Source organism: Phaenicophaeus curvirostris, chromosome 14 (genome assembly GCF_032191515.1).
Source record: "Phaenicophaeus curvirostris isolate KB17595 chromosome 14, BPBGC_Pcur_1.0, whole genome shotgun sequence".
In the NCBI taxonomy this organism is placed as follows: Eukaryota; Metazoa; Chordata; class Aves; order Cuculiformes; family Cuculidae; genus Phaenicophaeus; species Phaenicophaeus curvirostris.
Window position 1 is genome coordinate 21,467,039 of NC_091405.1, and position 24,147 is coordinate 21,491,185.

At 45.1% G+C, this 24,147-nt stretch overlaps 2 protein-coding genes across 4 annotated transcripts; one reads left to right on the forward strand and one right to left on the reverse strand.

Annotated features, from left to right (window-relative positions):
• Positions 1-111: 111 nt before the first annotated feature.
• On the reverse strand, positions 112-18,968 carry VPS35 (VPS35 retromer complex component). Its single transcript, XM_069868175.1, has 17 exons — positions 18,870-18,968; positions 14,383-14,481; positions 14,148-14,244; positions 13,280-13,403; positions 11,662-11,844; positions 11,130-11,343; positions 10,832-10,915; positions 10,267-10,376; positions 7,206-7,302; positions 6,967-7,115; positions 6,232-6,439; positions 5,550-5,705; positions 4,457-4,579; positions 3,380-3,559; positions 2,593-2,832; positions 1,757-1,900; positions 112-1,007 (listed from the first exon to the last, which is right to left on the reverse strand). Exons 1-17 carry the CDS (start codon positions 18,870-18,872, stop codon positions 828-830), a joined length of 2,391 nt encoding a protein of 796 aa, XP_069724276.1. The 5' UTR covers positions 18,873-18,968; the 3' UTR covers positions 112-827.
• An 18-nt stretch (positions 18,969-18,986) lies between these two features.
• ORC6 (origin recognition complex subunit 6) lies at positions 18,987-23,909 on the forward strand. 3 transcript variants are annotated; one of them, XM_069868189.1, is made up of 7 exons: positions 18,987-19,062; positions 19,145-19,274; positions 19,441-19,604; positions 20,691-20,780; positions 21,166-21,278; positions 22,479-22,553; positions 23,196-23,909. In XM_069868189.1, exons 1-7 carry the CDS (start codon positions 18,998-19,000, stop codon positions 23,369-23,371), a joined length of 813 nt encoding a protein of 270 aa, XP_069724290.1. In that variant the 5' UTR covers positions 18,987-18,997; the 3' UTR covers positions 23,372-23,909. The 3 variants fall into 3 exon arrangements, with proteins under 3 accessions (XP_069724290.1, XP_069724291.1, XP_069724289.1); XM_069868190.1 differs by having other exon boundaries at positions 22,482-22,553; XM_069868188.1 differs by lacking the exons at positions 22,479-22,553; positions 23,196-23,909 and adding an exon at positions 21,692-22,244.
• The last annotated feature ends 238 nt before the right edge of the window (positions 23,910-24,147 follow it).

Below are 24,147 nucleotides of genomic sequence, written 5' to 3' on the forward strand. Positions count from 1 at the left end.
ACTACATCTCAGATTCTTCTGTCACTACAGAACAGCAGCTCCTTTGCTTTTATCAGAAAGTTCCACATTAGCACTGGGTTCAGTGGGCTCTGAAGAGACAGGTACAGCAGGTGTTAATAGCAACTTTATTGTTTCACTGGTGCAAAATCATGATACCGAATAAACTTGTGTAATGCATTTTCCCCTAAATTTACAGTAATGAAGGTTATACATATCTATATAGATTGCAATTTCTCTATTTTTATACTATTTGGAACAAAATTATCTTGATAAATATGCCCTGTGCACAGTACTGGCCCTCGCTGAATGTCACAGAGCCTTAATATGCAAAATATAACTTCTGTTTTTGAACGTGGTACTTTAAAACTCTCCAAACATGCATTAATATATTCTAGTTTTTAGGGAAAAATATTACACTTAGTCTTAACTTGCATTAAAAGAAAAGCACGAGCAGAGTCTGACATACGATAATCCCAAAAATCCAATGCTCTGCAAGGATCAGACAGTTTCAGATGACAGTCACTGCCAGTTTAGAGCTCTAGTGCTAAAGAAGCAACAGTGAACAGACAGAAGAGAAATCAGGACCGAAGAGCCCTACCATGTCATGTGGATTTCAAAGAAAGTTTCAGCCATGCCAACTGATTAAACCTGCAGCTGCTGGTCCAACCTTTCCAATCTGTTAAAGTACTCAACACAAGTGTTTGAAGTGCCAGACTGAACACATGAATGTTAACTTAACTCAACGTTTCTGAAAGGCACAACCTATGAATCTATCTTAAAAAAGTACGGTATGGAAATGAAAAGAAATAAGTACAGCGTGTATCTTCCTAAAGGACAAGACCTTCATAAATTGGCCCCTCAGATTCCGGTGATTCCCTCCTCAGACGCAAGTGCTCCAGTGTGTTGTGAAAGTGTTTGTTGATCTGTTCTGTTTCTTCAGTAGATTCAAGGTTTGGGAGATCTTCTCTTATCTTCTGTATAAGCTGATTCAAAACCTGAATTGTCACCTGCAGGAGGAGGCAAACAGAGCAGAAGTCATCAATGAGAGCCAAGTAAAAGTGTGCAGGCACTGGTTTTACCAGACTTGTCTCTAGACTACTGGTACTCAGGCAGCTCTTACAAATACTGATAAGGCCCAGAACCTGTGTAGACCTTCTCTCAGAACAGGCTATTAACGCCTGCTTTTGATCAAATAATGTCAGATGGGATGTTAAACCCTACTTGAGCAGGCATTTCTTCCAAACTGGCAAAGTTTAATAATGATGTGCTAACAGAAAATGTTTGAGGTAACTCTCAGACTTCAGATGCTGAATTTAAGCCTGTACATGAGATGTTGTATCTATCTCTTTAAATTAAAGCCTACACCAACCATTTGTACCACACTCAGCAATGACTTCGAACAGCAGTAAGAATTTTCGTTCCCTTACATGCATCTTAAGTCAAGTACCTCGAAAGTTTGATGAGAAACTAATAAGATTCTGAGTCCTAGTAAGTTCTGATCGGTAAGTACTTAAGGCATCCAAGTCCCACAATACTTATGCTCGTAACTAAACTGCAAACATTTGGTGTTTTTCCCGCAACATAAGAAGAATGAAGTTTTACCTAGAACTGACATTTCTGTTGTTATTACCAGAACTTGTGCCTCTTGTGACAGACCACCGAGCGAGTTGAAGAGACGTGATTTGGGGTGTGTGAATGAAGAGCTTACAGAAACATTCTTTAAAAGAGATGCAATAGAGAATGCATTTCCACTCACCGCCTCATTTTCCTTTTCATAAAAATAGATATATCTGTTCAGAATTTCTGTGAAAAGCTGGACTTGCAGAGAAGGGTCCATGCACTGATTTGCTATCTTCAGAGCCTTCTTCAGGCATTCCATCACCCTCTTTCCTCCGTGAAGCTAGAAGAAAAAATCTTGGAAGTTACAAGAAATAAAAGAACCTTAGGGATCTCCAGCAACTCTTCCCTTGGCACATCTATGGCATTTCCTGGCGCTCTACCACAGAAACATGAAACAGGAGTGACACAAACTGTGCTGAACAAGCTGTCATGCAAAACTTGCCTTGCCTGACTGCCACCAGTTTTAAGTTTTGTTAAATCAGGCAATGCGTGAACAGTTGTTGAAAGCCTTCAATTACAAAATCAATTAACTCAATTTTGTTAATACATACTCTAATGCATGCTTTGAGAAACAGATAGCAAACACTGCACTCTAATTACAACAGCTTACTGACAAGCCCTGAAGAACACTATTTTTACCTTTAACTTCATCAGCTTGTATCTTTAATTTGGAGTTCAGTGGTTCAAACACAGCTACTGTAATAAACACAGGCAAAATGCAGACTGTGCTTTGGCAACCAGTCCTAACTTAGCTGACACTGATAAACGTGTATGGCACTTCCATCCTTAAATTTTGAGTTTTCTCCATTTTTGTATTTACACAGCTCACACTGCAGTGAGATTTAGAAGCTTCACATATTAGAATTCATTCCAACCACATCACTGAGTGATACATCTGCTATGGAAGAAAGCGCCTTCAGAAGACATATTACCAAGGTAGCCTGTATTACACCACTGTCACTTCATTCGTACCTCCTCTCCATTCTTGTCAGTATTTCGGCCAGACCAGAACAGATGGGCACAAGTGCTCACAGCCCGGCACTGGTCTGGCTTTTTAAGGAGCTTGGAGGCTGCCAGCGCACACTGAGTCCTCAAAGGCTCGTGGTTCTCCTCACTGAAGCACTTCATCCTCTCAAACGTCCCAATTATCAAGGTGATGGCAGCCAGCTGTGCTTTTGAATCACTGATTTCATCTTCATATAGAGAGAAGGCCTGGTCAAGGGAGAAAGCAAGGTTCAGTCACTGCTATAGAACACATCAGGAAAAACCCAAATCACACCTGCTTGTGACATGGCAGGAAAATGTCCGGTTTTACATTGGTTAAAAGCTCCAGGCAGTGGAAAAAAACCAAAAAATTTTAGTTGAGAGGGTCAAAATCAAGTCAAATCCACAGACAGGAAATAAGTCTTGCAAGAAATACTTCTTGCTCCTGGTCAGGGTAATTCCAGCTGGATAACAGGAGCTGGGAGACAGTCTCTGAAACAGTGAAGGAGCATTTTATGTTGAGAAAGCCACGCTCCTTCAGTGAAGCACTTATGCAAGTAGGATGCAGCACAGCAACACGTTGTCAGACTGAGTATTCAAATCAGTAGCAATGGAGCTGAGCTCCACAGCAGCCTGGGAAGCAAAGAGGAAGATGAGGAGTTTCTACACAGTCACATTAGCTGTCTGTCAATTCAGCTGTGGAGGGTTCAATGTTCAGGAAACCTACCCAAGCCAAATTTAAGGTATCACAGGACTGTAACACCTGGACACTCACCTGGGACATGAACTCATAGGCCACAGTTTCATGGTTCTCAAAGCCGATCTCTCCTGCAGCCAGTGCTCCTTGCAGGAAGAGACGAAGAGGCAGTTCGGCCAGTTCAGCTTTGATGAGAGCACTGATGGTCTGATGAGCAAACGAGAAGATCTTCTGGCACTTCTTCTCCCATTTATCATCCTGGAGAAGTGAGATAAGTCAAAGCTTGCACAAGACTATTGCTATAAGGAAAACAAAATCTAAATGGTAGTAAGACCTGTTTAGTGCTCCCACTGCTTATTTACTGAGGTAGCAGTGAGGGCCCTAGCAGTGCTGTGCTGACCTCAGGGGGCCATCAAAGTACCAACAGGTCACACCCATTTTCCTACCAGCTCACAGAAACTTTCCTCAGCAGCCTACAGGCAACTGCAGCTACCACAGCTATGCTTAGAACCCAACCGAGCAAAAGCTGAACTAGCAAAGTAGAGAAAAATTCTATTCCATCTGGAGCATCAATCAAAAGCTGAAGAGAATTTTAAAACATTTCTTTTGAGGAGCGTTTTAACAAACAGTATTTTAACTTATTTCTCCACAATATATCCCCCCAGTAAGTCAAAATACACATTGAAGTGTAACTATCCCAGTCAGAAAGCGTTAAAGAGCCAAAATGGATCAGTGATTGTTTAGTGTGCGCTTTTGCAATAAGTTAACCTACAAAGGAGCACTTGCTTTTAGAAACAGTATAGCTACAGATTCAGTAGTTGATCAATTTCAATACCCAGATTTAAATCAGCTACATGCCATCACTTGCAGTGTCTTACGTCTCCAGTCTCCTTGTAAAAACACATAACCAGTCACCTTCATGAATGAACACAACTAGCCGACTTCTGCTTCACCATTCCTCATGCGCTGAGGTAATTTAAGACTAACTGATAAAAATCTTCCTCAAATTAGAAAGCATTCACACCTCACGTAAAAATCTACCTCCGGCAAAAACCACTGGCATTCTGTATCAAGTCTTCACATATGGTAGACAAACCACATTTTTTAGAAAGCAAAAAACCAGCAAGTATAAGAGTTACCAAGAAGTCAACTTACCACTTTGGAGTTCTCTTTGTACCGAAAAGCAAGCTGGTATGCAGCAAAAATCAGTGGTGGTAGTGTAAAACGAATACGCTGGTTGCCACCTGCACCAAAGTGTTTCCGGGCAGTGTTTAGGATCTAAAACAGAAGCACCACAAGCTTAGAGAATTCTGGAAAGAGAGGTGTTCTTTGCATCTGTAACTTAATCTGCACGCTGGAACAAGAGCATCAAGCAGAAATGGTGTGAGCATCAGGTAAATGACAGTGTTCTGGGAGGACTACATAGAAAGCACTTTGCTGAAATTAAACCTGTGCAGCCCCTGAAGCTTTTTATGCAGTGTCTGCCCAAACTTTTCCTACAGCTGCCTAAGCTCCCCTTATTTTGGGATTATTTCTATCTATTGTATAGACAGAACATTCCCGTCCCTCTACCCCAGTGCACACTTCTCAATATACAGAGAACATTTACACTTGAACTAAACTAGAGCCAGAAACAGCAGATGAACGTCAGAGAACTACATAAAGCTCTGATGGATCAACTCACTGTTACAAGTAACAATGCATGAGTTTCAAGGACAGAACAAATCTGCTCTTAAGGAAGGACCAAGCAGGGAGGAAAACATTTGTAACCACTATGCAGCAGTAGGCTACATGCTATATGAAGGGCTTGTACTTTGGAGTAATTAAAATCCACAAGGCCAAACAAATCAGCTGTATTTTCTGAGCTTTGTTGTTTATTCTGATACCAAGAGAATGCAAATGGCACAGTGCTCCATACGTCACTTGCTGCTTTTCGGACAGATAGTTATACAAAGTTGTCAGATAATTAATTAAGAGTTACCACAAGCTAACACAGTTCCATCCAAACTGCCACCTCACAGGGCAAAATCTTTAAATCCACAAATGCTTTTATTCAGAGAAAGCAGGCGAGGGTTTAAATGACATTTCATACTTCCATTAGAGGTGTCACACAATGTTTTCCACCAAGCCTGTAATGCCAGAGCAGCAACACCCCAGCACCCAGTTACACCAGGTTTTTGCACAGTAACGATATGCAAGAACAGACAGTTCAGAGAGTACAAGCATTCAGAAGCACCGATCACCATACCAGGTACTGTTGGTCTGGGTCATCTGAACGCAAAAGATGAATAAATCTTCCCACAAGACTCTGCTCATCAGCAAAGTCCTCAGGGTCAGGATCTTCTGCAGGCTGATCCGGTTGATCCTGGATCAGCGTGGATACCAAATTCATGATAGCATCAACCTGTTAAAGGCAACATAAGCTCCATTTAATCCAAAGCAGTCCTTTAGCATAAGCTGACAGCACTGGGAACATCCTTACAGCCATTCACTCTGCTGACAAAGCATTAGGGAAGTCAATTATGCAGTGATGCCTTAGAATACATTTGCTTTACTCCCTGAAAAAGGGTTCCTGTTAGCACACAGGGGACAGCACAACACTAGAGAGGAAATTTCAATTCCAAAAGTACCACCCAGCTGTCTTTAGGTAAAAGGCCTAGTTTTAAGGGGATTCTGGGTCTTTGTTCAAACATAACAGCAGTCTCTAGAATGAGGCTAGGCAAGATGTGCAGAGATAAGATACTTCGGAACACAGGTGGAAGAATTATCAAGGGGGATAAAGCCTGCGCTACTAAGATGGTGAGGTGGGGGTGTGCAGGGGAATGAAGGCTAGGAAACAAAGCATGCCCTGCATGAAGTCACTCAGTATGGGTTTGCAAGTCTTCAAACAGTAGTTAGACATCTAGAATTTCAGGTTACTCAGACCATACCTGTTCTTGTGACACGATTTCTGTGCTATAATCCAATACATTGCTAAGCACATAACAACTCATGCTCTTCCTGGACTCGTAATCAAAGTATTCAAAGAGTGGGTGAAAATGTTTTAGTTTCAGAACTGTCAGGATATTGTTGTAAGTATCAACAGGGATTTTCAAAAGCCTAGTCAGCTCCTTCGAAACAGCACTGCTGGTTGCAATACTAAAAGAAAACACATGTGAAAACCACAATTAATCAATAATTCACACATGTAGACAGATTCAAAGCCTGCATCAATACCAACTCTGATGACTACCACAACACCTAAGCAACTTACTGCTAGGGAGATAGGAAATAAAGTACCAAAACAAGTTATAGCTTGCTTTTTAGGATGTACAGTGGAAACTACACGTTTTAAGTTGCTGATAGCAGAAGCAGAGGCTGTGGCTGCAAATCCAGCAAAGGGAGTAACTCTGAAGGGCTGTAAGGGATAAACAGATAATGACTACACACTGCTTGGCATCACATTGTGCAGCTGTATGGCTGCACAGTAGGATTTATGCACAGGTGCGCAAGCTCTGGTTAGTCAGTAGTTTATCATGACCCTCTACAGTTTGGCCTAAAAGCAGCGATCTTGCACCCCTAAAGCACATCTCTGCTATCTCGCCAAATGTGGTGAAATGCAGAAATCAGGACTTTAAGAGTATTAACTGCCACTCCAGAGAGAACAGAAGAGACATTTTACTTACTGTTCCAGATTAAGTTTATTGAATATTTCCACGGTTGTCTCCAACACCTTATCAACATAGTCAACACGGTCCGGGTAGCATTTCATAGCCAAGTTAATGAGAGAAACTTGCAAAGATACCACATCCTCAGAGGGCATGTCCTGGCGAGACTGAAATTTAAGGCAGGACCACGTTGATAAAAGAAGGGCCTGTCTTGGCAAATAAAGCCCCCAAACTGCATGCAAGAACACCCAGCATACCTGTATAACAGTAGCAACCTGCTGCGAAAAGATATCAAACAGTTTGATATCTGCTGGGATACCAGGTCCATCTTCACGATGTGCAAATAAAGCTAACCTGGTACAGACAAAAGAAGGCAGCCTGGTCAGCATAGTTCTTCCATTCCTCAGTCACAGGCCAGAAAGAGATACTGGCAGAAACAGCAAGTTCTCTAGGTGTATTTGCAAGCTCTATCACTAGCAAAAAGGAAATTAACAGAAGTCAGAAGCCTTAAGAGCTACAGAGCCTGGTAAATACCAGTCCTGGAACAGAGTGCTGACAGAGACAGGAAGATGAAGAAAGAGCAAGAAGGACGTTTCATGATCCACATTCCTCAGCAAGCAGCCCATGTTCTGTTCTTCCCAGCAGAGAAAGAGGTACACAGCAGGCTGATGGAAGAGCAAATATCCCATGCCCATTCAGTGATATTGCTCAAGTTTGACACCTAGTAGCATTCCCTGCAAAGCAGTCTCCAGAGGAAAAAAACTGAAGAAATACAGAGACAAAGCATAGTTAAGTCAGCAAAGACAGACCAACACGTTTGGGACTTCCACTGTTTGCAAAGAGCAAATACAAAATAAACGTGAAGTGGAGAAGAATGCTTTTTTTTGGAAAAAAAAAAAACAAAGCAGGAGATTGCTATCCAGCAAGCACGTGAAAGATGCTGTAGAGCTCTCTCTGTAACAGGAGGAAGTCTTGCCAACCACCCGTTCTGCAGAAATCAGATGCAAGGTAAGAAGAACTGCTACAGTAAGGCCACCAGCCTACCAAAGCTGCAGCTTAAAAAGCTCAGCATCGTTATGTCTGCTTCCTCATCATTAAGGGATTTTATTCTATTCTGAATTAGACAAAGACCTCCAAAGTATCTAGGAAAAGGCACATGATTGAGTTTTCTTACAGGGTTTCTAAACTTTGGGTCTGAAACAAAGGCAGGTAAGAAAAGGTTGAGGTGCTTTAAAAAAAACCAAAACCAAAAAACCTCCACTGCCAAGAAAAAACCAGACATTGAGCTACTCTTATGCTTCATTAGGATGGTAAGAAGCAGACTTGCTAAAGCCAGGAACAATCACTGCCTTTTCTCAGTGGGTCAAGGCAGCTTTTCTTGGAAACAGCTCGGAGGGCGAGGCCAGCACACTATGAAGTACAGTCAAGTTGCAGGCAGACAGCAGAATAATGAAAAGGTACAAACGGTTTAGGAAGGTAAGAAGGATCCCAAAGCAGCAAGACTATTGAAGAAAGATCCCTTTAACAGGAAAGCCCCATGGGAATAGGGACTGAAGCTTCACAAGCTCCCTCAGCAGTCACTGATATTCAGTGTTAATCATCCCACACCAGCTGAAATAAAGATGAGAAATGCACAGATGCTATCTGTACAGAGCAGATCACATCTTAACTACACAGTACTGAAAGGCCCAACAACTGCTCTCAACGACTCCAATCTAAACACAAGAGCAACATCTTCCCCACAGGCATGCATTCAAAGAACAGATCCACTCCTATCTTCCAACACCTGGAATAACATTACAGTCGTAAGCACAAGTTGCTGCACTTTTGGATGACCATTGAGACGATGATCATCACACCACCACCTTTCTACCTTCACCTTGTGGCCCACACAAGAAGATGCTGCAGGACACTATCAGTGGTGATTAAGTCTAGAAGGGCAGCAGGCTCACTGCTAGTCAGTCACTTACTGTTGTTTGTAGCAGTAACACAAGAATACTTGCTGTGGAGGTAATTCCGAAGCTGTTTCAGTCCTCTAACTAGACATGACACCAAAACCTACGCAAGGAAAGCCTTCTTGCAAGAACTACATGGCTACACTTACGTAAGAACCTAGCAAAAGATCCTGTGGCCTCTGCTGAAAGTAGTCAAGACAGCCTCAGAAAATAGACCGTTATAAAGTAATGCTTCTTGAGATTAATTTTTTTTGGTGGGCTTTTTTTTTTTTTCTTTTAAACTAACAAAATTACGAGAAACCTCAGCTACGGCAGCAAAGCATAGGAAACCTGTGAATTCCTGAGAACATCTCGGGAAGAAGGCAGAGCTGCTTCTCTGCCAAATGCACAAGATACTGAACCAAATTCTGAACAAACAGATCTAACGCAGCCTGGAGAAAACAACCGACACATTTATTAAAGAAAAACTCCAGACCCTAAGTTATACCAGCCACGCACAAGACACACACTCCATCTCCAGGCAGTGGAGGAGATCAGGAAACAAAGCCGCAACCACCCGACTCACTGCTGAATGCCAGAGGGATTCAGGACCCCTCTAGTAACTGAAGTCTGTGCATTGATACACGGACCAGAGACACAAACGTACATACATTTGTGTGCAAATGCAATGGCAAGGCTTTTTTCAGGCTTCAAAAAGCCACAGAAATGTAATTCCTTTCTGTAGCAATAAAGCACAGGTACTCACTGGTAATCTGTGTTTTTTCCTTTCAGAATACAAATCAAAACTTCAGTTTCAGCTTCTCCCCCTTAACTGAATTCAGCACAAGCCATTTCAAGCAGGACCTTCGCAGGAAAGACACACTTTTGGGAGAACAGGCAGGAAGCTAGCAGTAAGCTGAGAATGACAAAGGGAGTTCCATTTCCTGCTAGCTCTTTTCTGAAGAAGCATGTGTTATATTCTGTGACCAAAATTGAAAGGTGAAGTAACCTTGCTGTACGATTTAGCCATCATGATCTCCAAGAAGCATCTATGACAGATGTGGCTGTTGGAGCAGAACACTGCCGCCACTTGAGTTTACGACAGCAGTCAATACTAAATGGGTTGTTTCCTGGCTTAATCTGTTCACAACTTTTAATCAGTCCTTAAAGCAGTTTTCATCGGAAGTTGTAAAAGCAGGGTCCAGAGAGCAGAAGCTAAAGAAATAATATTCTTCACAGTCTTACTTACTGCTGATAGACATGGAAATAGTGAAGTTAAGCAATATAAAAAATAGAAAGCTTTCAAATGCTAGCAGAATTATCATCTTCTTGCGCAAAATAAAACCTTAATTTTGAGCCGATTTCCACCCCCTTGGTCACTCACCTGTCAATTAAAGCAATAATTATATTTTTCACATTCACATTTTGGTGCAGCTCAGCACAGGCTCTGAGAAATGGGTTCAGGGTTTGGAGGTGAAATTCATCTGGGAAAACCTGAAGTTTTAGATAATAGTCATCGAGTTATAAACTTGATTTGCCCATCGTTACATAGCAGTAAAATGCAACAGAGTCATTCTAAAGCAGATAGCCACACAGCAAATAGAGTTTGGCCTACAAATGCTTTACTGTTGCCCAAGCAGACCGTGACCAGGTAAGTGCATGAAGCAAGAGGTGTCAGATAAGTGGGTAACTTGAGGGCCCAGCTACCTACTACCACTCATACCGCAGGCACTGCTGCTCAGGTGCTCACAAGCTTCTGCAACAGAAGGAGCACAAAATGGATTAATCTCCACTCTGCCTATCTGGTAAAAAATACAGACACTATGCAAGAGTCCCAGTGACAGTTTTCCAGTTCATGAGGAAGAGCTGACAGCAGTATGAATCTGACTAGAAATGCAGGAGTGAGTGTCCCTGTGTCCCATCACTGCAACCAAATTTAAGCAGCTCACCTGTATGATGCACTCCATGAGGTACTCCTGAGCTAAAGCATCTCTACAGTTTACAACTTGCTCCAATATTCCAGGCAGAACAATCTGGAATAAGGAAAAAAAAAAAAAAAAAAGTCTTGCAGTGACTTTATAATTACTTCCTAAGTTTAAATTCACATGCATGCATTTCATCCAAGCAGGAGAGTGCCTGCATTGTGTTCTCAACTTATTCTTTACACAAAGGTTTTCTGACAAAGTCACAGTTCTCAATCATATGGAAAAGGTAACATAAATCAGAAAGGATGAACAGACATCCCACCTGCTTATAGCGCTCCACGTTAACACCTTCCAGCTGACTTAGGCGAACCAGGTTTGTTCCTACTAGGATTCTCAGTTCCTGCCTTTCTCGCTCCCTTTTCTCTCTGTCCCGACTATGGCCCTGGTGTTGCATCCGCACCCAAAGTTTGTTCATCTCAGCAAAGTTCAGCAGCACAAAATCCATTGAATCACTGATGTCTCCAGTGGTTTCTTCACTACAATTGAGAACAGGTTAAGAACAGGAGGAGCTTGTCAGAGAGAGGCATTCATCCTTCCATCCACTGGTGAACATCCAATTTTTAAGAAGGTAGAAAAGTGTGTGATGGGATATCTGGGTTAGTAAAAAAGGTTCACATCCTCACTTGTGAGGAACCTTGGTTCTGGAAGAGAACCCTTAATGGACAAGACACTTGTCGAGCCTATAGTGTTACAACATATCTACTTCTCTCAAATCTGAAGGAAATCAAATAGGAAAATTAGATGTGTTTATTAAAAACATTAATTTTTTTAAAGTTATAGCCCATCTGTCTTACTCTGCTTGCTCGCCTTCATCTGGTAAGATATTCCTGGTACACTGCAGGAGATAGTTTCTAAGAAAGAGGCCTCTAAGAGGATGCTGCACTCCACGGCACATCTCCACCAGGTCTTTCAAAATATCTTTCCTGGACTGTGGAAATGACTTGACATAGACAACACCTACTGTTATCAGGAGATACCTGCAAAAGGCACAGAATCAAACAATAAATTGCAGAGTAACAATACCACACTTAAAGGCAACAGCTCCTTTCTTCCAGCCTGGCAGTACTGCCAAAGCACAGAAAGCAATAAAATATTATCTAGGTCCATAATTTTGGACAGCTTTTGACAACTACTCTCCTTTGCTACAGAGAACAGCAAGTCTGAACAGCCCCTCAGCCTCATTACAATGCTTTATACATTGAATGTGTAAATGCCGAGCATGCATACAGTTCTGAATGCTCAGATCAGCTTCTCTGTACTTCTAGTCCCCCACTCAGCCGGCAAACAGCTCCGGTGCACGTAGATGAATGATCTATTATGGTGAAGCATTTAGAATTCTCACACACTCTAGTCTAGTAGGGTAGATGTTATACTCTTCAAATCCCCAGGCCTGTACTCATTCCTTCAGCATCTCTATATTAACCAATAGGCAGAAGATACATGCAAGATGCAAAGGCCTAGTGCTCCAATGTACTTGGACTCCCCTTCAGCTTAAGAGAAAACACATCTAATGCTCAGAACCTTCACACATTTGGTTTAGCAGCCTCAACCCACTTGGCATGCTTCCCTGAAAGCACCAGAAGTGTTACAAAGGGAGAACTAGAGTCTACATCAAGCAGGCAGGAAAACAACTCAAGCAATTATGCAGAGGTGTAAAGACATTGAGTAGTCATTAGCCAAACTTTAGAAACTGCTTTAGAAACTGCATAAGGATGCAACCTGGTGCCTCCAAAATGTCTTCTTGGCACGTACATAAGATCAGAAATTAAAAACTGCAGTACCAAGACAAATCCGAGTCCTCAGTCTGAAAGTCTGGAAGACCTAGTCCAGCCCAATGGCCACATATTTGAAGATAAGGCTTCCAGTATCACCTCCAGCACGCTAACACACAGACAGAAAACCACAGTCAGAAACACAAAGCTTTTAAGAATTAAGTTACAGGATTTTTCAGCCTCCTTCTCCCGCTTCTTACTCTCCAAAGAGATAAATGCTTATGAAGCAGGGTCTAAGATCTAGATCCTCAGGTACAAGTTAATTAACAGAGAACAGAAAAAGTTAATGAATGTGTACTCAATCTTCCTGATCAGAATGAGGCACTCGGTTAATCTTTCACTGACCGGCTCTTTACCGAAACGCCAACTTTATTCCAAAATCAAAGCGCTTTCATCTTGTTCACACACAAAACCAATGCACTGGCAGGAGACATTGACCTTCTGCAGCTGCACTCGGTCTATGTCACAGAAGTCTTGTAGCAATCCACTCAAGATATGCAGAAATACCATTCACCACTGCAAACTGAATTCTTGCCATCAAGCAAGAATGCAGCACCAGTCATTATCCAGACCCATAGCCTGACCACTATGTACCAGTTCAAGAGAAAAACCAAACACATGCTAACACAGACGCACTTACAGTCTTGGAATAATGTTTCCAGCATACTGTACTAGCTCATAAAGGTCTGCCACTTTCCGTCCTTTGGCAAATTCATCTGTCAGGTAGACTTCCAAGTAGTGCAGCTCATCGGAAATTGCCATGTCTTTTTCTCAGGGTTAAGGATTTTAAGTTAGAATGTATATAACAAATTTCCACTGTCATTTGCTCATTCGCATCAAGGAGAAAGATGCTGTGCCAAATGAAATCATGCACAAGTAGGCAGTGCTTCCAAAACAATAAACGTGCATAATTAACCCCAAGCCTCCAATTGTCATCTTTAGTATATCAGAAAAGGGGGGAAAAAAAAATCACAAGTAAATCAAAACAGGGAGCAAATGAATGTGATTGAACAGAGGCATACTGTGTGTCACAACAGCATCCACACACAGAAAAAGCAGTATTTGAATACATTCACATTCTATTCCCAAGTCTCATGAAAAGGCTCCCCTCTTCAGAAACCCTGGTATGTACAAGTAAACACATTGAGGCATTGACTTATGCTTAGAAACTAAGTTAATAATGAAGGGAAAAAGTTGGTTTTACAGATTTTGGAGCAGCGCACTGCAAGCAAAGTTGTTATACAGAGCAGGTTTTTTTGTAGGACTAGACTCATGACACCTCCCAAAGGAAGATATGAGAGACATTAAAAACCTGTTTACACCAAAGGGAAAAGATGAACTTGCGCAGTGAGCAAATCAGTGGATATTCTTCTACAATATGTCTCAATATCTAATAGTGAGGAGAAAAGTGCTAATAAGCATCTGAGACCGACAAGATGCTATTGTACCGAATCAGATGAACATTTCATCCAAAATTCAGCATTTCAACTTTTCATTTCAAAGGATACAGAGCTCATAATAGCTCTTTGGAGATAACATAGAAGTCCGCAGCTCACCAAGCATGTTGGATGCGTGTTTCAGAGCATCCATGAGCTTGTTTTTATCCTTTGGACAAAGAAAGAGAAAAGTCAGACAGATGCATAGAGGGTTAATTTTCTTCACAGCACTAGAGATCAGTATTGATATACTGTTTCACTCCTAGCAGACAAGAACCTTCATTGCATTTCTAAGTCACATTCTTACCAAGCATCTCTTCATCTGAAAAGACTGCACCTTCACAGCCTGAATGGCTTCATCCAGGAGTTTCTCCTGTTCATCCTGAGGAGATTGCTGTGTTGTTGGCTGGACAAAAAAACAACCCAAAAACAAACAGAACTTAGTTATTTTTATGAAGCTGTTCATGGCTTGATTCAAACTGGGTTCCTGGAGTTTAGAGCACAGTGCAGGGGACACTGCAGTGTGACCGCTCCAGAGCTGTCAGAAACAGCTGTGTGATGACGAAGGGAGAAAGCTCCCTGTGCTCTGCAAAAACCCGAGTGCAGGGAGGAGCGAGGTTACGGGCAGCCTGTGAACACCATTGCTTCTTGGAGTGCAAAGCCAGGGGCACAGAACAGGGTCAACTTTTCCCTTCTAATGTTTGGAGGTCAGGAATCCACTGCAAGTATCTGGCAAGAAAAAAGCTTCCAGAGAATGCAGAAATATCACTCCACTGAGACAAACCCTTGTTACTTCTTTCCCAAGCTTCAAAGCAAGGCCCAGACTGCACACACTGCAGCTGTACAGACGCTTGCCTGTACTCCCAAGTCACGAGTCACCAATTAACTGCTATCTCAGCCTCACAAGTCTATTAAGGACAAGTTTCAGATAAGTAAAGGATAAAGTACAGTAGGTGCCTTCTGGAAGATAGAAGCAGCTTGCAGAAGGCAACAGAAAACTGAGAAGAAGCAACAACTCTTCATGTCCCCTACTTGTTCTAGTGACATCCCTCCTCAAAGAGGCACATTCCAGGCCTTCAACTCAAATTTTCAACATCTTCCACTTTCCCAAGGATCCTACTGCATTTTCTTACAATATTTATTAAATTCATTGCTTACAGCCTCAGATTTTCCCCCAGTCCAGCTATAACAGGCCTTCTCCTACTGCAGCTGCATGTACGCAGTGAATTGCATGCCAGGTTCTCTAAGTCTGCAGCTTCAGTAATTTCTCCACTATTTAGACTTGTTCCCCCTCATCCACTGTGTTCAGAACACTCCCGATCTCCTCTTTTCAATAACATCTCGGTAAGAAGCTAGCAGACCAGGAATTACATCACCTTGATGTTCTTAAAAAAACAGTATCTTCACTCCTCCCACACCTTGTGCTTGGAGTCCCCATAAGCATCTTTTGAGGACAGATTAAAATTGATGTCTTCATTAAAACAGAAAGGTTTTAGTTTAACAGCAACTTAACGGCTATAGAGCATTGCAGCCTTCACCCACCCCTGCCTTCTCCCATATTTAACTGGGCTCTTGTTCTGCAGCTGTAATCTCCCTAATAAGTCTCAGACAGCATCTCCCCCTTGCTCTCCCCACTGTTCCTTTCCACATACAGAAAACAGCACCAGGCAATACTGTTCTTGCCTCCATCGTGCCCAAATAGGTGGTGACTCCCTGCCCTTGAGGGGTTTCAGCTGCACAGATCCAAGATGGGCAATGATCCTGCTTCAAGCAGGAAGTTATATGACATAAAGGTTCCTTCCAACCGACACTTCCGTGGATCAATGTGTCTCTAATATTCAAACCACGCACAATAACTAATTAAGAAGTCTATTTTGTCAACAGAAAAAACCTACCTCTTCTAATGAGAGTAACTGCATCTCTTAGAAAGCTCTCTCTAATTAATCACGTACAGTGTAGGCCTTCCAAAAATCAACTTAAGCACAAGGCGAACGCAGTATCTGTGGCTACACAGCTCTATTCCCCAGGGAATTCAATAGCTACAAACTCCAGAAAACTTCCAGCTGTGAAGCGAGCATGTTCTGCTAACAGAACTGTGCTGTAATTGCTAAGCTTTATTTATTCCAGACTTTCAAGGAACAGCAAATGACAGTGCTGGGACCGGTGCGCATGGATCAATATCACAACATCATGTAACTGGCTTGCTGCATTATGTCTCTGCCAGCACGTCCGTCACACCCTGCAGTCCCCTGACCCCGTACGAGCACGCCAGAGAAGACATCACTACTGAGCAGAACACCATACGCTCTCACCACACCATATAACTCTACAGTAACACACACCGAGGAACAGCGGATTAACATTAACGCTAACCACGACCTCTTGAGCCGCCTTCTAGTGGGCAGCGAGGCCCCAGACTACATTTGACACTGGAACTGTAATAAGCACATGACTGAATTTGCTGACAGAAGTACTTCCACATCACCACAAGAGATTCCCTTTTTCCTTCTGTTTGTAGCAGCTTTACTTCTACATGAAAACACGTTAACGGCAGCACCACTGAACGAGTTCCAACTCTTTCTTACTTTTCAGTTTTCAAAGTCTGAATGCTCATCAGCTTACCTTCTCCTTCTTACTTCAGAAAACAAGCTACTTTCCACTGCACAACAGAGGCTTCCACACATCAGCTGGTTATTACTGAGCGATACACAAGATCACATCAAGATACACAGGTCCCGATACAGATGCCTCAGAGGACAGAGCAAAAGCCTGCCAATGACAATCAGCAGGACACACACCCAACCAGGAACCATTTCTGCCATCAGACACAAACCTCTGCATCTTCCACTTCAAATTAGGAACCTGATAACACAGAATCAAGTCCAACCATTCCTATCAACCACTAAATCATGTCCCCGAGTACCTCATCCACACGAGATGGTATTGCCGAGTGTCCTGTTATCAAAAAGGGCCACTGCACTGTGGAGTCCTACGCCAGTCTACAAACAACACCCTGAACACAAGCCTCAGCAGCAGAAGAGACTTTGAGAGGAGCAAAGCAGCAGTACTGTGTAACCGGGGCACAGAATGCCCTCCCTTGTCCATACGTGCAACAAGGCACAACCCCTGCGTGAACACAATTTGCTGCAATTATGCAGCCATTTAGTCTTCAGAAATGCCTGAGTCTTACACCCACTAGAAACGCTGCAACCACTGAGAAAAAAGGAGCTGATGCAAACAGAATTTTCTGCTTTACTTCTTCCCTGACGTTTCTACCTCTGAAGCCACAAAGAAGCAAGTGAGCAGAGGAGAAGGGACAGAGAACTGCCCCTTTCAGCTGCACTACCTGTTTCTGTGCGAGAGACCACAGCCTTTCTCTAGCTTTGAAGAAAGGACTATCAGCTACCACATGCAAGTCAGGGAAGTCACAAAATGCTGCAGCTAAAATCGGCAGGGGTGAGGAAAGCTGGCTTTTGGTGCCAGTTCTGTGGTGTGGGCTGTTTTTTTCTGTTTGCTTCTTTGTTTTGTTAAATAAAGACCTGTGAACTGCAACTTGTCTTGGAAAACAAGAATTTTTGTAAACCTCAAACTAGCTTGGGAGAAGTCTACTGCCTGGCCTATCAGAGAGGGAAATACAAGCTGTCCTGCAGACAGCAATCAGAAAAGTGTATTATTGCAGCAGAAAACGTTGTTACAGACCACGCCTATCCTCACAAAAGAAACTACTCTTGAACACACAAAGTGAAAAATCACACCTTACCGTGTACGATTTTCTGACACTCCTCTCACGGGAAGGCTTCTTAAGATTCACACCAAGTTTGACACTTGGCCCTCAGCCACACTCCAGAGAAGGGCGTCACGCTGTTCAACCCGCTCACTAGTGAAGGTGCCCATCCCGCATAAACCTGGTGACTGGCAGTACTCGAGAGAAAGAACTACACAGCACTGAAAAGGCCAAATTCAAGGCACGCATGTGGAGCCTATCAAATAGTTTGTATTTTAGCAGTACAGGTGCCTTAAGCTGGATGCAGAGCACAATAATGCAAAGGAGAAGGCTTTGTGTCTGTTCCGTGCTGAAGCGCGCTTCCATTTAATCTCCAAATGATTAATTACTTCTCTTTAGATAACCGATGTGCTTAGAGCCTATTCCATACGTGACATTTCTTTCTGTTTGGTCACATGCCTGCGTTCAGTATCACAGTGAACGTGATCTACCCAAGGAGGTTTTTCTACCTCCTCCTGTTGGGATTTTATCAGGATTTCCTACCAACCAGTCGCCACCGAGACATTTTAAAGGGAAGGGGGGTTAGTGGCAGGAGCGAGCAGGGCAGCTGCCGGCCCACCCACAGCACCCGGGGCACGCTCCGCGCTGCAGTAAAACTGATGGAGCTGCCTGGAATTACCAAAAAACACACAAAAGCGTTTTATACGATTTCTACGATAGAGGAATCGTCCCCGCGTCGCCCCGGCCGCGTTAAGCCGGCCCCGAGCCCCGACGCCGCCGTCGGCGCGGCCCGGGGCTGCCGGCCCCGTCCCTCGGCTGGGGGGATCGCTCCGCCGCGCCCCCGTCCCCCACCCCCCGCTCCTCCCGGCCGAGCCGCCTTCCGCGGCCGGGGCCGTTCCCGCACCGCGCCCTCGGGCCCGAGACGCGGCCCCGGCCCGGGCGGCCGCACGCGACCGCCGAGGCCCTCCCGAGCGGCGGGAGCGGCCCGGACAGCGGCGGTCACGGCCCCGGACAGCGGGGGTCACCGCCCGCCCCCCCCGGCGGCCCCGGCCCGGCCCGCCGCCCCTCACCATGGTCGCGCCGCCGCCGCCGCCGCCAGCAGCCCCCGCAGCCCCGTCACGTGACCGCGGCGCCGCCGCCCCATTGGCCCGCGCCGAGGAGGCGCCGCGCTCGGGCCGCGGGGCGGGGCGGGGCGGGGATGGAGCGCGGCGCCGTGCGGGGCCTGGGCGCCCGGCTGGGCCTCACCGAGCCCCGCGTCCTCAGGTACCGGGGCGGGCGGGGCGGGGCGGTGCAGGCGGGGCGGGGTGGCCCGGGGCAGCCCTGTCTGACGGTGCGTTCGGCGCAGGAAGGCGGAGGAGCTGCTGCGGCTGGCGCAGGTGAAGGGCCCGGCGCTGGTGGCGCGGCTGCCGGCCGCGGGCGCCGCCGTGATGTGCCTGGAGCTGGCGGCCCGCGGCGCCCAGCGCCCCGCGGACAAGGTGAGGGGGGGCCGGGGGCGGCCGGGCCCGGGTCACAGCTGCCCTCGCCGCAATTGACTCTCTTCGGCGACGGCGGCTAGTTTTTCCCCTGATCGGTTCGGGCGGCCCGAACGAGATGTCCGGGAGGAATCTCACTCGCTCGTGGGGTTTGTCTTTGTCTCGAAAGAGCTCTTTCGTTAAGCTCTCCGGGCTGAACGAGACGACGTACCGGAGCTCCCTGAAGTCCTTGGAGTGCCTGCTGGAGGTGACGCCCGGGCTGCGGCTGCGGGACCTGGCCGTGCAGTTCTGCTGCACCGAGGCCACGAGCACCGCTTCGAAAATACTGCAGAGGTGAGGAGGCTCTCGTGAGCACACCGGGAACCGCTGGCGAGATTCTGTGCTACCGGGATGTGTAAAGAGCTCGCCGGTTTGAAGGGCCGGGGTCCTCCTGCTGACTGGAGCCGTGAGGGGGGTCCCCGCGCTGACACCACCCACCGGCCTAAGCCAATTCGTAGAATACGTGTTGGAAAGACTTGGGGTTTGACTCTCAGTAAGTCATTGTCGAGTCTCAGTTCTTCAACTGGGAATAACATAAAAATACAGGACACTCAGTCCCTGTGCTTGTCCATGGCATCACACTGCCTTCCATTTACCTGCTGACCATGCCACAGTTCAGAGAAGAAATGCTCAGCAGAAACAAATCCTCCCTTCTGGAGAAGCAGATCTCTTACAACACGCAGTACGCTTCCTGTACAAACAGTATGTAGAACGCTTCAGTGGAGCTTCAGCAGACGTAACTAAAATTTTGCGCTCTGTACCATGTACTTTAAGAAGAGAAATCGCTTAAGGGTTCTGTTCTGCAGTACTGTCACCATGAGAGCCCATGTTTAAATGCCACTAGGGGTTTAGAATTTAAACGAGTTGCAGGAGAGTGAACAAAGGCTGTGTATAGTTGTTGGTGCTTAATACAAGCAACAAAACTACTGAATTCTTTAGTGCTGCACCTCCTTCATGTCATTTTCTATATTGAAGCCTTTAGCTGCGTAAAATACATACTAGAGGAGTCAAAGAAACTGCAGTTCTACCTCCTGTTGTAGAATGGATTTATGCAAAACATCTCATTGTAGCTGTCATGTAATGCAGGGATTAAAGTGCAGTCTGAATGGGGAGCACAAGAAATAGATTTTACTGGTGTGCCTTGATCCAGATCCCCAGTATAAAATACTTCTAACTAAAAATCGCGGTACCAATTCCCTTTTTCTCCCTAGTCTCTTGCTCTTCTCAGCCAGTAGCAGCTGTTTCTGCTTGACTGAGTTGCAAAGGACCAAGTGGCCCCACAGAAGACCTGTTGAACCGCTGAGTTCCATGCGACAAATTCATTCCAACAGCTTGAGGCAAATGCACCATGCAATGCTTTCTCTTCTTGTTGTTCTTTAGGTATGAATCCAGCCTCTCTGAAGCACAGCAGATGGACCTCGATTTCTCAAAACCACTTTTTATAACAGCTGCACTGTTTGCTGCGTGCAAGTGAGTACAGCTTGAGGGGTCGTCTGTGGGTTCAAACGCCAAGCGGGACACTGAACAGACACGGCGCTCAGTGGAAGCAGCTGGTTCATTCAGCATGTCTGAATAGTCTGAAGGGTCTTGCTTAGTGTGCCCTGCCCCTGGAATGGAGGCAGCTGTAGGAAACCAGGCCTTTCCTTGTAACTTGGACTAACACTGGGTCTCACTTGCTGAGCTGTATTGGCCGAGTAGTTGGAGGGGTCCATTTGTTGGGCAAATTTGTTTCTGAGCGAGACAAGGAATAGATAGGACAAAACCAGCCAGAGTTGCTATAGTAAACATCACCTCACCTGAAAAATGGTTCCTGGAGTGTTGTTTTGTGCAGAGATAACTTCACTTTCTCTTCTAGGTGTTTGAAGTTAAAAGTGGACAAAACTAAAATGTTGGCTATGTCTGGGGTGAAAAAAGCAATATTTGATCGGCTGTCCAATCAGATGGAGAAGATGAGCCAGCAACTCGGCAGTAAGTTTTTTGCCTTTACCCCGGTAAGACAGTGTGCCTGTCGCCTGGCCTCACAGTGCCCCATCCTTTTCCACTTGTGGTTTTATTCTGATCACCTTCAGCCCAACCCGCCCATCTATTCCAACAAGTTTCCTGCAGCCCAGTTCCCAGTCATAGTAATCACTTCTGGGGACGTCGCAGCAGCTTAGCACGTAGCAAGGCCCAAATTAAATTTTTTCTTCTCTTCTGTAATGATCTGTGCTCCGTACATTCTCTACTGCTGCTTCTCTTATCTGACCTATCCTGGATTCCTCCTCCTTGCTTGCTTTCTGCATCCCGTTAACATGGCAACACGACACACAAATGAACATTAACATCTTGCTACCACTGTTGCTTTGACTGACTCACTTCTGTTTTCCTTTCCCTTGCTGCAGGATTAACAACCCCAAGCCTTACTCTTCTGGCCGTAATTGAGCCATTACCCGATACCATCCCTCCACATGCCATGGGCAGACATGAGGAATCTTTCTCACTCGCTGTTGAACCTGCAACTCTCTCCACTTGTTTTTGTGGAGGAGGAAGACTGAAATACAACACGTATCTTCCAGGGCTTAGATCTCCACTCCTACTTATCTCCTTTGTCCTTTCCCAGGCTTTCACTCTTACTCTCCCACTGACAGTACCCCTGCTTCAGGCTTCATCTCAGAAAGTTTTCTGGAATGTGCTGCCTGAATCCACACCAAAAGCTGCCGCTCTCTCCCTAGGCAGAGACTTTCCCATAGGTGCCCTATAAAAAGCCAAAAACCTTACCTTACCACTACAGCAGCTGAAGGCAGCTCGGAGGAAATTTCTCTACTAGTTCAGGGAGCGTACGTGTTGTGGGCCTCTGTAATGCCAAGTGTGGAAATGGGGGCGAAACATGATAATCCTGTCCAAGTTATCCAGAAGGGTAGCAGTGTGCTTGTGGAGTGTGAACATAGTGGATCATTGTGATTACAAATGCATCAGCTGCGCTAGTGAAAGCAGCTGGCCAGCCCGTGCAACCCTTGAGGTGAGGGGCAGTGCTGCACGTACAGCATGGGCACCAGTCCAGACCAGGGAACTGCTCTGACTGGGAGATGCTGCTGGAAGGTGGCACTGCTGCCAAGGAACTGCCTGTAGAACACCACTCTTGGGGCTCCAAACACCATTTGGAAGCAAGGCACCTTACTTGTTTTTTAGAAGAAGATGTTCCAGTGGCTGCAGAGACAGTTGAAAGCTTGACCACCAACCTGGAGCACTGTCAGGAAGACAGTGGTAAGTTGTATTTAGGTATGAACTAAAATCATGTTACTAGAGCAGCCCTGAGTTTTATTGCTGTTTAATGGTATTTTATCGTAGAGTATGTCAAGTTGGTCAGGACCCACAAAGAACATCAAGTCTGAGTGCCTGCTCCTTGCAGGACCACCTAACTAAACCACATGACTAAGAGCATTGTCCAGACCCATCTTGACCTCTGACAGGCTTAGTGCTGGGATCACTTCCCTAGGGCGCCTGTTCCAGTGATCCACCACCCTCTCGGTTAAGAGCCTTTCCGTAGTGTCCAAGCTGAACCTCGCCTGATGCAGCATCATTCCATTTCCTTGTGTCCTATGTTTTAGTTGTGTAATATGCTGTAACACTCTGTTCACAGCAGCTTACTCCATTCTGCAAACACTGGCTGATGTTGAGACGGGGACCCTAGCAGAAGGACAGTGGTGTTCACACTGGTAGAGTTAAGAACAAGTCTTGCACTTGGACACAGAGGGGAAGAGGTGCCTGTGAGAGGGGAGCAGCAAACCACAGGATGAGGCAGTGCTGCGAGGGAGCTCATGCATCTCTGCACACTTGCTCCCTGCCATGCTTAGTGCCAGGAACATCCTGCCCACAGCTGCCTCTCATGGACTTCTTCTCTCACAGGGTCTGAAGATGAGGAGGAGGCACCATGTAAACGGCCAAAAACTGAAACAAAGCAGGACTACGAAGAGTGGAAAAAGAAAATCCTGGAAAACGCTGCTAAGGCACAAGCAACAAGTAAGAGTAGTGTTGCCATAGTGCCACCAAGTAATGCCACTGCCACTGGCTCACAGTCGTGACTGCCTCTGCTCTACCAAGAGTTCCAGTAGCATGAGTGCCAGCTACCTGGCAGCCAGCTGATTTTATTTATTTATGAGCCAGTTTTTAAGTATTTAAGAATATTATTATTAGTAAATAACACCAGAATTAAGGTAACTTCAGAAGACACCTGTCCGACTACTCGACAGGTTGGTACCTGAGGAGCTGTGGCATGAAGTGGCAGAACAGCACCATTTCCCTTGCTGCAAGGAGCAGGCAACATCCTAATGCTTGAAGTGTAAATAAGTGACGTGGTCTTGTTCCCTGGGTGGAAGCAGACGGAAAAAAAGAGAGCAACTCACAGTGCCTTGTTAAGCTGCAAAAACAGCAAAGGGGTTAAAAAGACTGATGACTTCTGTTATTTTTTTTTTTTTTTTACTGTTGAAGAACTGTTGTTTAGTCATTGAATTTTGACTTATTTTTATGACCTGTATGGGACCGAAGTCACCTGTGCTTGTAAGGGGTCCCAAACTTTCCAAGAAACAATAAAGATGGCAAAATGAAAAGCTTTACATTAGACATCAGGCTCTTGACTCTTGTCATATATAAACCCCTTAGAGCACAAAATAAAACGTGTACAGCCCAGAAAACTTATCTTGCTTCATAAGGACACGCAAGGTTATACCACATCTGAGCATTTAGATTTGAAACACTGCTCCCACCTGAGCTTCTCTCCAGTACTTTGATGGCTTGCCAGCAGCCTCCCCACTGACCTGGGTGACGCTCGCCGCAGCAGGACGACCACAGCTGGCACCAT